Raw genomic sequence first — 14,780 nt, 5'->3', positions numbered from 1 at the left:
AGTCTTTCATGGTGTATTTTCCTAAAAACATGGACATTCTCTTCCATAAGCATGTATAGTTATCAAAATCATCACCGATATGAAACTATCAGCAGTGTACAGACCTTATTCAATATTAGCCAATTATCTCAAGGTCTCTGTGGCAAAAGTATATTCAGTTACAAGTGTTGCATTTAGTTGTCATGTCTTTTTAGTCTCCTTTCATCTCGGACTGGTTCTTTTACTGCTGATGTTATCTTTGGTCTACCAAGTTTATTTTCAATAAAATTACTATTTTTAAAAAATTAAGTATTTTGTGGGAAATAGTTTAAGTCATTGTAAAAATCCTGTTATTCATTTGACTCACACCAACTAGTTTGAACATTCCTTGATTGTTTTTGCCTTAGTCAATTATCATTGTGATGGTTGATTTAGGACCCTAAATTTCCCCTTTCACCATTCTGTTCTAAATGGTGTTATTCTTTTTCTTTTTGTTGTCGTCTCCCCCAGAAGTGATGCCATTTTAATGACCGCCACCTCAGATGACCTGTATTTTTAAACTCCTTCCTTAGACAAGTGCTTTGATCAACTGAGATTTTTTTACATATGAACTTCCTCTTCCATGATACTTTTTAGATCAGTCTTAGGCCATTACTACCTCCCAGTTCTCTCTGAGATGCGGATTTTTGCAGACTGCCCTTTCTCTCTGCAAAGGTTTATGGCAGAAGTATGACAGGTTGCTTGCTAAGATCTGATGTTTATTTTATTGTTTCCAGGTAATTTGAAGGGTAGGGCATTTTCTCTCTTCTGGTTATGCTAAATTCATGCATCTTATGTACTTGTATTCTTATTTTTGTTTGGTAGTGTTTTGGGTTTTTTTGAGACTCAGATATATATGCCCATCACTACCTTGTTTACCCAAATTCCTTAAACTTCTTTTTAAATAAAGCCACCTGCTCCTTAGTTTTATTTTTCTCATGTATTTAAATCATTTCCTCTCATTTTGAGTCAGTGGCTCATAAAATGTTAAAATGCTCAGTTGGTCATTTTCCTTTTGTGAATTATGGAGTAGCAGCCAGGTGAACTAAAACATATTATGAAAGAATTATCTGCTTACCTAAAACAAAACAAAAACAAAAAAGATAAATAAAAATGGAAGGGTTTTTTTTTTAGGAACACTTTATTCTTAGCTAAGTCAATCTGTCCTGCTCTTGCTTAGGCAAATGTTTTTTGTTTGACTACCAGGTTGGTGATTTGGATATTAACTACATAAACATGGAGGGGCTTGCTGCAGACACCTGCCCTGAATCCATGGGTTCTGCTCTGGGGCCTCCGAGTGGCAGGTACACCCTTCCCACTGAAACCAGCCCTGCCATGTACCCGTTAAGTGAGAACAAGGAAGTGACATCAAATACTGAAGCCCAACAGGCCTTCACATCACCGTCTAGTTCATATGCTTCCAACTTAAATCTTTCTTTTGGTCTTTGTGGATTTGAAAAGGAACAAGGCCATCTAAAGAAAAGAAGGTAAGATATTTTAGAGGAAAAGTATAGAAAATGAAAGAAACTTGTGGCGGAAATTGGAAAATTCTTTTATTTTCTATTTTCCCCACCATTTTTATATCTATGTAAAAATGTTGCCCCTTTTAGATTTCTATATTCCTTGATTTTAAAACAAGACAGTTAAGGAAACTGAAAAAAAAAAAGACATAGAATAAACCACAGTGAGTAACCTTGGCAATATCATATTTTAATGAAAATGTATCAGATGGAAACTCCTATTACTGTTGAGAGGAGTGAAAGTTGTATAATTACTGGAAAATAATTTGGATATGCATTTCATGATGCACAAGTTTTACTTCTGTGTTTTAGGACAGTGTTTTTCAACTATGATATGTGGACCAGGTCTGGTTTACCAGGAATTTTGTGCAGGTTTGTGAAAACTGCTGGTCCGCAGATTGTGCTCGTCAACGAAAGAATCAGCATCTGAGTGGTTAACTCTTTTGCAGACCACTACCAAATTTCTGTGTGAACTGGTCTTTGGTGGACTGGCGTGAAATTTCTGTGCCAGTCCAGTCTTCAGACCAGCAGTTGAAAAACAGTTTTAGGAGACATATACATGAATAGTTATAGAGCAGGAAATAACCCAAATGGTGAATGAATGAATAAATAAATTAACAGTATAGTTACACAAAGGAGTACAATGCAGTAGTAAAAATGAACTAACTATATCTACAGGCGTAGTATGCATCACAGAAACATAAAATTGAACAAAAAAATAAGGCACCAAGTACTTTAATTTGATTTCATTTTTATAAAATGGAAAACAAAATCAAACGACTTACTATTATAGGGCCATTACATATGTGCTTAAGCTATTTTAAAAAAACACAAGCCTGACCAGGCAGTGGCGCAGTGGATAAGTGTCAGACTGGGATGCTAAGGACCCAGGTTCAAGACCCCGAGGTCACCAGCTTGAGCACGGGCTCATCTGGTTTGAGCAAAAAGCTCACCAGCTTGGACCCAAGGTTGCTGGCTCAAGCAAGGGGTTACTTGGTCTGCTGAAGGCACAGTCAAGGCACATATGAGAAAGCAATCAATGTACAACTAAGGTGTCGCAATGCACAACAAAAAACTAATAATTGATGCTTCTCATCTCTCCATTCTTGTCTATCTGTCCCTGTCTATTCCTCTTTCTGACTCTCTCTCTGTCTCTGTAAAAAAAAAAAAAAACAACCCACAAAATAAAAAAGGGGAGAAAAATCTCCAAATTCAAGATAGTTATTACATTTAGTGGAGAAAGTAGGGAATGGGAATAGAAAGAAATAAAAAAGGGTTTTAAAGGTATGGCCGAAGTTTACAGTTCAAATTGGGTGAAACCATAGATGTTTGTCTTATTTTTATGCTCTGTAACTTAGTTACTTTGTACATACTTTCTTATGTGTATAAAAGTGTTATTAAAACAACAATTTTGATATTATATGATGGTGTATATTTATATGTGCATGTGCGTGCATGCATGCATGTTGTGTGTTTGTAATTTTTGTACCTGTTTCTTATCTATTCATCCTGTTGTCTATTTTCTTTTTGAAATAAGCCAATTTCAGCAATCTCATTTTATTCTGTCTACTTTCCTTAGGTAGTAGCTTATCCTCCCCCCCCCTCCCCAGGCCCAAGACCTCTGATCATTTTCATGCATAATATCTGAATCAAAATGAATGTAGAATATACACACATGAGTGTGTACATAATTATTTGCCTGTGAATGATTGTCTACATGGTAATTAGGTATTGAGCAGGGATTTAATTAGTTAGAAAAGAGAGAGGAGAGGAAGCAGCATTCACTAGGTGCCAATCACTGTGCCATACTTTGAATATTCATCCCCTTGAGGTTGTAACACTTTATAATACGTATTGGTACCAAGGGTAACATCTGACACACAAATAATGAAAGATTTTCTTTAGATTTGTATTTTTTGAATAGTGGATTAAAAGATGCTGAGTGTAAGTTTAATGACTATAAATTAAATTGACGGGACATTTTGAGCTCTCCACATATATGCTTGGGACAAGAGGGTATCGATCAAGGCAAGAGTCTGTATAGTTCTTCAAAACCAGATTTAACTATGTGTTATTAGAGCATTCTGGTGGGATCATTATGATCTGTCTAGTTTGTGACACGGGTCTTAAAAGGTGACAGTTCTTTACTCTTGGAAGAGAGGGAGGAAAAGACACAAGTGGTCTCTCTGTTCTGCTTATGCAAACATTCACAGGCATTCTAAATTATACTTTCTGATGATGGTCTTGTTCTGAGATGTTTAAACATCTCACTGCTGCAGCTATCAGTAGAATATAAGAAAAACTATCCAGTTTGACTAAAGGTAATTAGAAGCTTCTGTAAAAATGTCACCTGCTAGAGGGAGTGGAGATAGGAAAAGGAAAGGAAGATATCCTAAGAGAAAAACCTTCCAGCTGGTTCTGTGGGCCAACTTTATCTCCTGCACCTTCTGTCTCCTCTAAAAAATGTAGTAAGGAGGTCAAAGGACTTAAGATCCCCAGAAAGGCTGATATTGATGCTGAGATGGCCATGAGACCCTCCCTTATTGGGCATCATGGTGAGAGTGTGTAACACAGTGATAATGAACTGGACGTGAATAATAAGTGAGTCATAGACTGAGAGGCTAGGAACTTCTAACGAAGGAGAAATATCGGGCACACAATAAAAACTGAGGTTAGCCCAAGGTCAAAGCTTACTGGGACATAAGTCCTAAATTTTCTAAGGCTTAAAATAATTTTTGGTGAAAGTAAAATCATACGCACAATATGAAACCAGTATGTTATTTAAACTTAATAGGTATTTTAAGAAGTTACAAGGGGGGAAATAAGCAATGCAACATTTATTTTAACAAATTGTTCAGCAAAAAATTAGTTGATGGAAGACAAGTATTTGTTCTATTGTAAAATAGATATTTAAAACTGTTTTTTGTTTTTCCACAGTAAGAAATGCTTATCACACCATGAACCACTCCCTCCCCCACCCATACATATAAAATTCCAATGCTTTATGAAATAACGTATGGATTATATTCTGATATTTTTTATTATATACTGTTTTAAAAGAAAATTCTGATTACAACCTACTGAATTGATTTCATACTATCCCAATGAGATTCTGAAAAGTGGTATTATAAAATGAGAACCTAGAGGTAATCTTGAAAAATATGGTCTGTAATATTGAATATATTAGGTTAATAACAAAGAAAAACTGTAGCCTAATTTGAATTAACAGAAAAAGAAATGTTTTGAAGTATAGTATGCAAAATAAAATAATATTAATATTTCTAGGGTGTATTCACAGTCATGGAGAATGCTGTATATAACTGGAAGGCTTGTGTTAAAATAGGCTATTCTTCTTGCAGGCAGCCAACTATATGAACTAATTTTCATTAGTACAGTGATCACAAGTTAGAAGGCAAACAGAGGCACAAGCTATCAGCAAACCTTTGACCTCCCACCCCATTTCCAGATCTTTTCCTGCCCTCAGATTAGCACTGAATTAGAGAAACTACATAGCACCGTAAAATATCTGTAACTTTATCTCTGTATTGTTCAAAGCACCAACATTTACTGGAAAGGTTTTCTCAACACTAAGCTTTAGTTTTTCATGAGAAATAAACTTAGGTACTCCAATGTATTTGAGTGTTTAATTAAAGGAAAATGTGAAGCCCACCTCCAATTTGTCCTTCCCTTTTTGATGCCCTGAAAAGGCTGTGAATATGTTCTTTCAGGAGAAAACTCTACTTTGGAAACCTCAGTGTGCCAGTCATGACCTTTGCTTACTGCCAGGTGTGCTGGTGCCCGGGAGGGCGTCTGAAGAAGTTCAAAGATTAGAGACTAACCTGAGTGTTTGGATTAGAGACACATACAGAACCAATTGTCATGGAATTTATTAAATTGATATTCAGTGGCCATTAAATAGCCTATGTTCTTTTTTCTTTTTTTTTAAGAAAAATAACCCAAATGAGTTAATTCAAGTTTCATTATTTTCTGGTTCTCTACATGTCATATTCAAGATGGTTTCTTTTTTTAAAATTTTTTTAATTAATTTTAATTTATTGTGGTAACATGGATTCAAGTGTTTCATTGAATATAACATCCTTACCCCCCACCCCATGCCCCTATTTATACCCCATTTGCCTCCCCCTAACTCCTTTCCCCTTCCCTCTGAGATTTCCTGTCCTGTTATCTGTATCCATGTGTTATGTATATATAATTTCACTAATCCCTTCACCTTCTCTGATCCCATCCCTTCATCCCTCTCCCCTCTGACTGCTGTTCCTCTGGTCCCCATGACTCGCCTCTGCCTCTAATCCATTCCTCAGTTCACTTTGTTCATTAGATTCCACATATGAGTGAGATCATATGCTATTTCTCTTTCTCTGCCTGGCTTACTTTGCTTAACATAATAATCTCCAGGTCCACCCATGCCCTAGCAGAAGGTAGGATTTCCTTCTTTTTCATGGCCATGTAGTATTCCAGTGTGTATATGTACCACTGCTTTTTAATCCACTCATCCACTGATGGACACTTGGGCTGTTTCTAGATCTTGGCTATTGTAAACAATGCTGCAATAAACATGGGAGTGCATTTCTTCTTTTGAATCAGTGATTTAATGTTCTTAGGATATATTCCTAAAAGTGGGATAGCTGGGTCAAAAGGCTGTTCTGATTATAATTTTTTGAGGAAATGCCATGCTGTTTTCCACAGTGGCTGCACAAGTCTGCATTCCTACCAGCAGTACAAGAGGGTTCCCTTTTTTCCACATCCTCGTCAGCACTTACTGTGTATTGATTTGTTAATGAGCACCATTCAGAGAGGTGTGAGGTAGTATGTGGTATCTCATTTTGGTTTTAATTGCATTTCTCTGATGATTAGTGAAGCTGAACATTTTTTCATATGCCTATTGGCCGTCTGTATGTCCTTTTTGGACAAGTGTCTATTTTTTTCTTTTGCCCATTTTTAATTGGATTGTTTACCTTCTTAGTGTTGAGTTTTAGAAGTTCTTTATAAATTTCAGTTATTAACCCCTTATCAGATGTATTGACAAATATGTTCTCCCATTGTGTGGATTGTCTTTTTATTTTGTTCATGGTGTCTTTAGCTGTGCAAAACCTTTTTAGTTTGTTATAGTCCCATTTGTTTATTTTGTCCTTTATTTTTCTTGCCCGTGGACATAAAGCAGCAAAAATATTGCTACGAGAGATATTGGAGAGTTTATTGCTTATGTTTTCTTCCAAGATGTTTATGGTTTCATGACTTACATTTAAGTCTTTTATCCATTTTGAGTTTATTTTTGTGAATGGTGTAAATTAATGGTCTAGTCTCATTGTTTTGCATGTATCTGTCCAATTTTCCCAACACCATTTATTAAAGAGCCTGCCTTTACTCTATTGTATGCTCTTACCTCCTTTGTCAACTATCAATTCACCATAAAGGTGTGGGTTTATTTATGGGTTCTCTGTTCTGTTCATTGATCTGTATGCCTGTTCTTTTGCCAGTACCAAGTTGTTTTGATTACGATGGCCTTGTAGTACAACTTGATATTAAGAAGTGTGATACCTTCCACTTTATTCTTCATTTTCAAGATTGCTGAGGCTATTTGTGTTCTTTTTTGGTTTCATATAAATTTTTGGAATATTTGTTCTATATCTTTTAAGTATGCCATTGGTATTTGAGTAGGAATTGCACTGAATTTTTAGATTGCTTTGGGTAATATAGACATTTTAATGATATTTATTCTTCCTATCCATGAGCACAGTATATGCTTCCTCTTGTTTATATTTTCCTTGATTTCTTTTTTCAATGTTTTATAATTTTCCTAGTACAAGTCTTTTACCTCCTTGGTTAAATTTACTCCCAGGTACTTTATTTTTTGTTGTTGTTGTTATAATAGTGAAGGGGATTGTTTCCTTAATTTCTTTTTCAGACAGTTTATTGTTGGCATATAAAAATGCCACTAATTTCTGAATATTAATTTATATCCTGCCACATTGCTGAATTCATTAATCAGGTCTAGAAGTTTTTTGACTGAGACTTTAGAGTTTTCTATGTACAGTATCATGTCATTAGCAAATAACAATAGTTTTACTTCTTCTTTTCCAATTTGGATGACTTTTATATCTTCTTATCTGCTTGCTGTGGCTAGGACTTCCAGAACTCTGTTGAATAAGAGTGGTGAAAAGGGGCCTTCCTGCCTTGTTCCTGATCTTAAGGGGATTGCTTTTAATTTTTGCCCATTGAGTATGATGTTAGCTGTCAGTTTGTCATAGCTGGCCTTTATTATGTTGAGGTACATTCCCTGTATTCCTACTTTTCTGAGAGTTTTGATCATAAATGGGTACTGGATTTTATCAAATGCTTTTTCTGAATCTGTTGATATAATCATGATTTTCATCCTTTCTTTTGTTTATGTGATGAATCACATTTATTGATTTGCAAATATTGTACCAGCCTTGCCTCCCCGGAATAAATCCCACTTGATCATGATATATGATTTTTTAAATGTATTTCTGGGTCCAGTTTGCTAATATTTTGATGAGAATTTTAGCATCTATGTTTATAAGACACATTGGCCTATAGTTTTCTTTGTTTGTATTGTCCTTACCTGGTTTTGGAATGAGGATATTGCTTACCTCATAAAAAGAGCTTGGAAGTCTTCTCTTGAATTATTTTGAAATAGCTTGAGAAGGATAGATGTTAGTTCTTCTTTGAATAAACAGGTGAAATTCGCCTGTGAAACCATCTGGTCCAGGACTTTCATTTGCTGGGAGTTTTTGGTAAGTGTTTCAATTTCATTTATTGTAATTGGTCTGTTTAGGTTTTCTGATTCTTCCAGATTGAGTTTAGAAAAATTGTATGTTTCTAGGAATGTGTCCATTTCACCTAGGTTGTCCAATTTTTTGGTATACAGATCTTCATAGTATTTTCTTACAATCCTTTGTATTTCTGTGGTGTCAGTTGCTCTCCACTTTTATTGTTAATTTTATTTGTTTGAGTCCTTTTTTTTTCTTGATGAGTCTGGTTAAAGGTTTGTCAATCTTGTTTACCTTTTAAAAGAACCAGCTCTTGGTTTCATTGATATTTCAAATTGTATTTTTAGCCTCTATGTCATTTATTTCCACTCTGATCTTTACTATTTCCTTTCTTCTACTGCAGTGGTAGTCAACCGGGTCCCTACCACCCACTAGTGAGTGTTCCAGCTTTCATGGTGGGCGTTAGCGGAGCAACCAAAGTATAAATAAAAAGATAGATTTAACTATAGTAAGTTGTTTTATAAAGATTTATTCTGCCAAACTTAGCGAAAATCCGACATAAAGTACTTGGTAAGTAATTATTATTATATGCTTTAACTTGCTGTAACTCTGCTTTATAAATTTTGTAAAGTAAAGTTATTTCCCTACTTTATAAATCACCATTACTGTGGAACCGGTGGGCAGTTAGAAAATTTTACTACTAACAGAGATACGAAAGTGGGCAGTAGGTAGAAAAAGGTTGACTACCCCTGTTCTACTTTCTCTGAGTTTTATTTGTTGTTCTTTTTCTAGTTCTTTTAGATGCAGAATTAAGTTGTTTATTTGAGCTTTTTCTTGCTTCTTAAGATATGCCTGTAATATTATAAACTTCACTCTCAGGACTGCTCTTGCTGTGTCCCATAAATTTTGAGTTGTTGTATGTTCATTTTCATTTGTTACAAGAAATTTTTTAATTTCTTCCTTGATCTCATTGTTAACCCATTTGCTATTTAATAACATGCTATTTAGCCTTCAAGGATTTGAATGTTTCTCAGTTTTTCTGTTGTCCTTAATTTCTAGTTTCATGCCGTTGTGATCAGAGAAGCTGCTCAATATGATTTCAGTCTCCTTAAATTTATTGAGACTTGTTTTCTGTCCTAACAGGTGGTCTATTCTAGAGAATGTACCATGAGCACTTGAAAGTATAGTCTACTGCTTTCGGGTGAATGGTTTTGAAAATATCAATTAAGTCTAGTTGATCCAGTATGTCATTTAAGGCCACTGTTTCTTTGTTAATTTTCTGTCTTGAGGATCTATCCACTGATGTTAGTGGAAAATTAATATCCCCTAGTATTACAGTATTACTTTCGATCTCACCCTTTATGTCCATCAAAATCTGCTTATATATTTAGGTGCTCCTATATTAGTCGTGTAAATATTTACAATGGTTATATCCTCCTGTTGGATTGCTCCCTTTATCATTATGTAGTGACCTTCTTTATCCCTTACTATAGCCTTTGTTTTAAAGGCTATTTTATCAGATATAAGTTTTGCTACCCCAGCATCTTTTTCATTTCCATTTGCATGAAATACTTTATTCCATCCCTTCACTTTCAGTCTATGTGTATCTTTTGTTCTGAGATGGGTCTCTTGTAGACAGCATATGTACAGGTCGTGTTTTCTTGTCCATGCAGATACCCTATGTCTTTTGATTGGAGCATTGAATTCATTTGCATTTCAGGTTGTTATTGATATGTACTTACTTATTGCCATTTTATTCTTTAAATCTACAATCCTCTTTTTGTTTTCTTAATTTTTCCTTTTCTCTTTTTATAGTAGGCCCTTTAACATTTCTTGCAGTACTTGTTTGGTTGTAATGAATTCCTTGAGTTTATTTATTTATTTATTTATTTATTTATTTATTTATTTATTTTGTCTGGGAAACTTTTTATTTCTCCTTTAGTTTTAGACAATAACTTTGCTGAATAAAATAGTCTTGGTTATACTTTCTGGTTTTGCATCACTTTGATCTTGCCAATCCCTTCTGGCCTCAAGTCTTTCTGTTGAGTCAGATATCATCGTTATGGGGGGCTCCTCTGTAGGTAATTAACTGCTTTTCTCTTGCAACTTTTAGTATTCTTTCTTTGTCTCTTAACTTTGACACTTTAATTATGTTGTCTTGCTGTAGGCCTCCTTGGGTTCCTCTTTAGTCTGACTCTCTGTGCTTCTTGAACTTGTGTGACTTTTTCCTTTATCAGTTTAGGGACATTTTTAGCTATGATTTCTTCAAACAGGTTCTCTATCCCTTGTTCATTCTCTGCTCCTTTAGGAACCCCTATGATGCAGATGGTGTTTCTCTTCATAGAGGTTGCTTAGAGTTTCCTCAGGTTTTTTGTGCCTCTTTTTGTTTTCCTGCTCTACTTTTGTACTTATGTTTATCTTGTCTTTTAAATTGCTGATTTAATTCTCTGCTTCATCCAGCCTGCTGTTGATTCCTTGTACTGCACCCTTCATTTCTGTTTTTGTACTTATCATTTCTGACTGGTTCCTTTTTATGATTTCATTGTCCTTTTTGATGCTTGTTATGTCTTTATTTAGGTGTTCATTATGTCCATCCATTGTTGCTCTAAGATCCTTGAGCATCCTAAAAATCATTATTTTTAACTCTGAATCTGGTAGTTTGGTTACTTCCATTTCATTTAGTTCTTTCTGGGGATTTCTCTTGTTGATTCCTTTGGGTCACATTTCCTTGTCTGCCCATTTTGTCTGTGTATTAGTTAGTGCTATCTGACTGAATTTTTTGTGGTGTCCTGATTAGGAAGATGGGCTTGCTAGTACTGACCTACTGACCACCTGTTTTCCTTGTTCTAGGAATACTTCTTTAGGGTACTATTTTTCTTGTGGTTGTCTGTGAGTATTGGATGCAGTTGGTCCTTTCATGGGTATAGTTATTACTTCAGGCTGGCTGGTTCTAAGGGTCAACTTGATCATGTTTATTATACACTGTGCAATGTCCATCCTGTTAGATGTATTTATTCTCCACAGTGTTTGGTGCCTACTAGACTCCACCTTTGGGCATGCTGCTTGTGTAGCTAGCTGAGTCTAAGGTTAATGCTATCTGCCACCCACTACCAGTTGTGTTGCTTCTAGATCTTCTTTGGTTGGCGTCAGCTGTTGTTGTAATCCTCTGTGGGCTACCTGTCTGTAGCTATTGCTCTTTTCACTGTTTGTGTCTGCATTTTCTGTGCCTGGGTAATGTGGGAGGGGACAACCTGTGTATAAAGATCATCTTCTTTCTTCTTATAGATGACAGTATTGTAAAAGCCCCAAGCTCTGTAAGATTTGTCTTCACTTTCAGCTGCTCCACCTCCTCTTGTCGCTGCCTGGTCTTCCCACAGAGTCTTCTGTAGAAAAACTGTAGTGTGGGCCCAGACTGGCCTCACCAAACCAACCCCTCTACAGGTTGCCAGCTTGTTGGGTTAGGGCAGCTGAGGTTGTGAATACAATGTTAGTGGGACCCCCTACTTCAGGAGTCTCTTGGTCTGTAGCTCTGTATGGGGAATGTGGCCCCTACTCCAGAGCCTATTCCCTCAGCCACTGCCACTGCTGGATGCTCAAATGTTATTTTCTCCCAACAAAGTGAGCAGCAGGGTCAGATCGAGTATGGCTGACAGTCCCCTCTGCAGAAGTTCTCACAGCTGATGAGACCCTGGTCTCAGGGAATAAGACTGAGAGAGTCCTCTCCTGGGGCTCATTGTGCCTCCCTTCGAAAGTGGCTAAGCCCCTTGACCAGGTCCAACAGTAGGCTCATAGGGACCCACACTTTAAATGTCCATGCTGCAAGCCTCTCTTCCTTCCACCTGTTGAATCTAGCTCAGCGGGGCAGGATTCAGTACCTGGGCTAGCTGACTGTGAAGCTCCATTCTACCCAATGCACATGAGCTGCTTTTCCAGTACTGATCACATAGAGCAGAACTCACCTCAGCTGGTCTAGATGTGAGGAGCTCTTCCTTAGGATTCCACTCTAGCAAGTGTTGTTAGGTCCTGAACTGATGCTCTCCACAGCTGGTCACTGGATGTGCCAGCTGTGGGCATTCTTGGCAGGAACCTGGAGCAGACCAGTGGGAGACACTGCCCGTGACTGGCCCTCAGCAACCTTCTTGGAGCTACAAGAAATCCAGAGCTAATGGCTGCCTCTGCTAGGCCCAGGTGCACATGGAAATACCAAGCTGCACTCCTAGGCTGGCTTTTACCTACATTGGGCCTGGGGGAAGGTCCATTTCAAAGGCCAAGCTTCCCTGAGTCCCGCCTCCTGCAGCCTCTGTCTGCTAGCTGCTTGTTGGATTCAGCCACTGAAAAAACCTCTGGCATGGTCTAGAGCAGTGGTTCCCAACCCCCGGGTCGCAGACCGGTACCGGTCCGTGGGCTATTTGGTACCGGTCTGCAGAGAAAGAATAAATAACTTACATTATTTCCATTTTATTTATTTATGTTTAAGTCTGAACGATGTTTTATTTTTAAAAAATGACCAGATTCCCTCTGTTACACCCGTCTAAGGCTCACTCTTGATGCTTGTCTCGGTCACATGATACATTTATTCGTCCTACCCTAAAGGCTGGTCTGTGAAAATATTTTCTGACATTAAACTGGTCTGTGGCCCAAAAAACGTTGGGGACCACTGACCTAGAGCCTGCGGCAATTCAGGGATTAGGAAGGGTGGTGTTTGTGCCTCTACTCCTTGGCCCCAGGTGTCAGTCTGTCCAGACTTTTTTCTCAGACCTCAGTAGGGTGTGGGCCCAGAAGTCTGGTGGGTATGATCTCTGAGGCCCAGAGGTGTGGTCTGCCCACTCTCCTGACAATTTCTATTGAGTCTCCCATGAGGTGGAATGATCAGTTTTAGACTGATGAGTGTGTGGGGGAAAACTCCATACCTCAGCACCAGAAAACTGAGTCACTGACACTCTCCCTGCCTCCTGGCTTCTCAGAACAACCCAGTCACCATGACTGAAGCTGGAGAAACTCCCAAGGGTGGAGCAGTTGCTTTTCCCCAAGCTGATGCTGGTAATAGGGGACTGCTCCACCCAAGAAAGATGGCGACTGCAGTATTGGAGAATAACTCAGCACAGGGGTTCTGGTGGCCATCCCCCACAGTACCTCTTCCTGGGACTCTAACTTTACACTCTCCTCTTGCAACTCTAATCCTTTCTCCGATGGAGAAAGCTCCATCGGAGCCCTGGATACATGTCTGTGGACAAGATATTCTGCATAGGCCCTTTAAGGTGGAGCCTATGTCTCTGAGAGCTCCTTCTCTTACTCGCAGACAAAATCCCTGCTCTTTTCACCTCCAAATGCTGTGTGGGTGCCACTTCTAGACTGTGGGGCTCTTGGCTGGGGTTCTGGGCCAAGGGCTGAGAACCCACACAGGGCGACCCTCCCTGCAGTGAGAGTCCCTCTGGACCCTCAGCTGCCACTCGCTTTTGGGAGCGGAACAGCTCTTTCCGCGTCTCTGCCCTTTTTACCAGTCTCGGTGTGGCTTCCTCTGTGATCCTTGATTACAGACTCCTCTTCGTTTAGTCCAAAATTGGTTTTTCAAGATGATTGTTCTTAAATTAAGTTGTAATCTAATTTCGTCCTAGGAGGTGGCAGTTGGAACGTCCACCTACTCTGTCATCTTGGAATCCTCCTCTCTCAAGATGGTTTCTTTATATTGTTTTAAAAATTTGAACTTCAGAACTGTAACAACCAAAGAAAACTACATTTAAAATTGCACTTTGTTTTGTTTGTTCACTCATTTCTTTTTGTTTTGTATGTGGACAATAGGATGGTAGTGCCTGGAGAGGGTGGGAGTCGGGTGGAGGTTTGAGAAAGGACAAAGAAAGGAAAGTGGCCAAATATATGGTGATGGAAGAGGTGGACCTTGAGTTTGAGCATGCAGTGGAGTACACAGATGTCATATCATAAAGTTGTACACCTGAAATTTACAGAATGTTATTAACCAGTGTTACACCAGTAAATTTCATTTAAAAAATGCACTGTTTAATTAACGTGCCTGTGAAAGCTGTTGACCTCAAAGTTTGAGTGGTTTAAAATGTAAATGTTATGGACTGAGCCAGGAATGTGAAAGGTCAAATTCTTTTTAAATTTTATGGTTATCAAAGTTAAATGAGGAAAGAAAAGCATTGGCAGTTGAGCAGAATGATCTTCTGAGGTGGATTGCTCATGGGATAATTTAAAACAATTTCTAAAAGTGATCGTTCAATATGACACATTTGAGACCTCACTAGATTCCGCTCCGACCTGTGTCAGGACACTAGTTCTGGGTGAGACCTTTGCGTGTCTGCCCTTCCTGGTGCCTCTGCCCTCCTAGCTTGCAACCCCAGGACAGTGGAGAGAATGTCACACTGCAGATCTTCACAAGCAGTTGCCTCCAGAGCCACACCCTCTCTCCGCCAACAGCCCAGTGACTCTGTTGTTTTCTGCATTTTTAATATTTGAAGGGTAACTATTTGGG

At 38.1% G+C, this 14,780-nt stretch overlaps 1 protein-coding gene across 9 annotated transcripts in view; it reads left to right on the top strand.

The window, feature by feature from the left end:
* Positions 1–14,780, top strand: part of ARHGEF28 (Rho guanine nucleotide exchange factor 28) — a 373,409-nt gene that overhangs the window by 240,745 nt on the left and 117,884 nt on the right. For all 9 annotated transcript variants that reach the window (XR_010726857.1, XM_066241314.1, XM_066241342.1 and 6 more), the window contains one exon: positions 1,225–1,505. Coding sequence is in view for 8 of the 9 variants with exons in the window: in XM_066241314.1 (XP_066097411.1) it covers positions 1,225–1,505 (281 nt within the window). In the remaining variant the exon portion in view is untranslated. The remainder of the gene's footprint in view (positions 1–1,224; positions 1,506–14,780) is intronic.

The sequence above is a fragment of the Saccopteryx bilineata genome, chromosome 1, assembly GCF_036850765.1.
Source record: "Saccopteryx bilineata isolate mSacBil1 chromosome 1, mSacBil1_pri_phased_curated, whole genome shotgun sequence".
In the NCBI taxonomy this organism is placed as follows: Eukaryota; Metazoa; Chordata; class Mammalia; order Chiroptera; family Emballonuridae; genus Saccopteryx; species Saccopteryx bilineata.
Note: the sequence above shows the minus strand (reverse complement) of the source record. Positions and strands in the feature narration are given on the sequence as shown.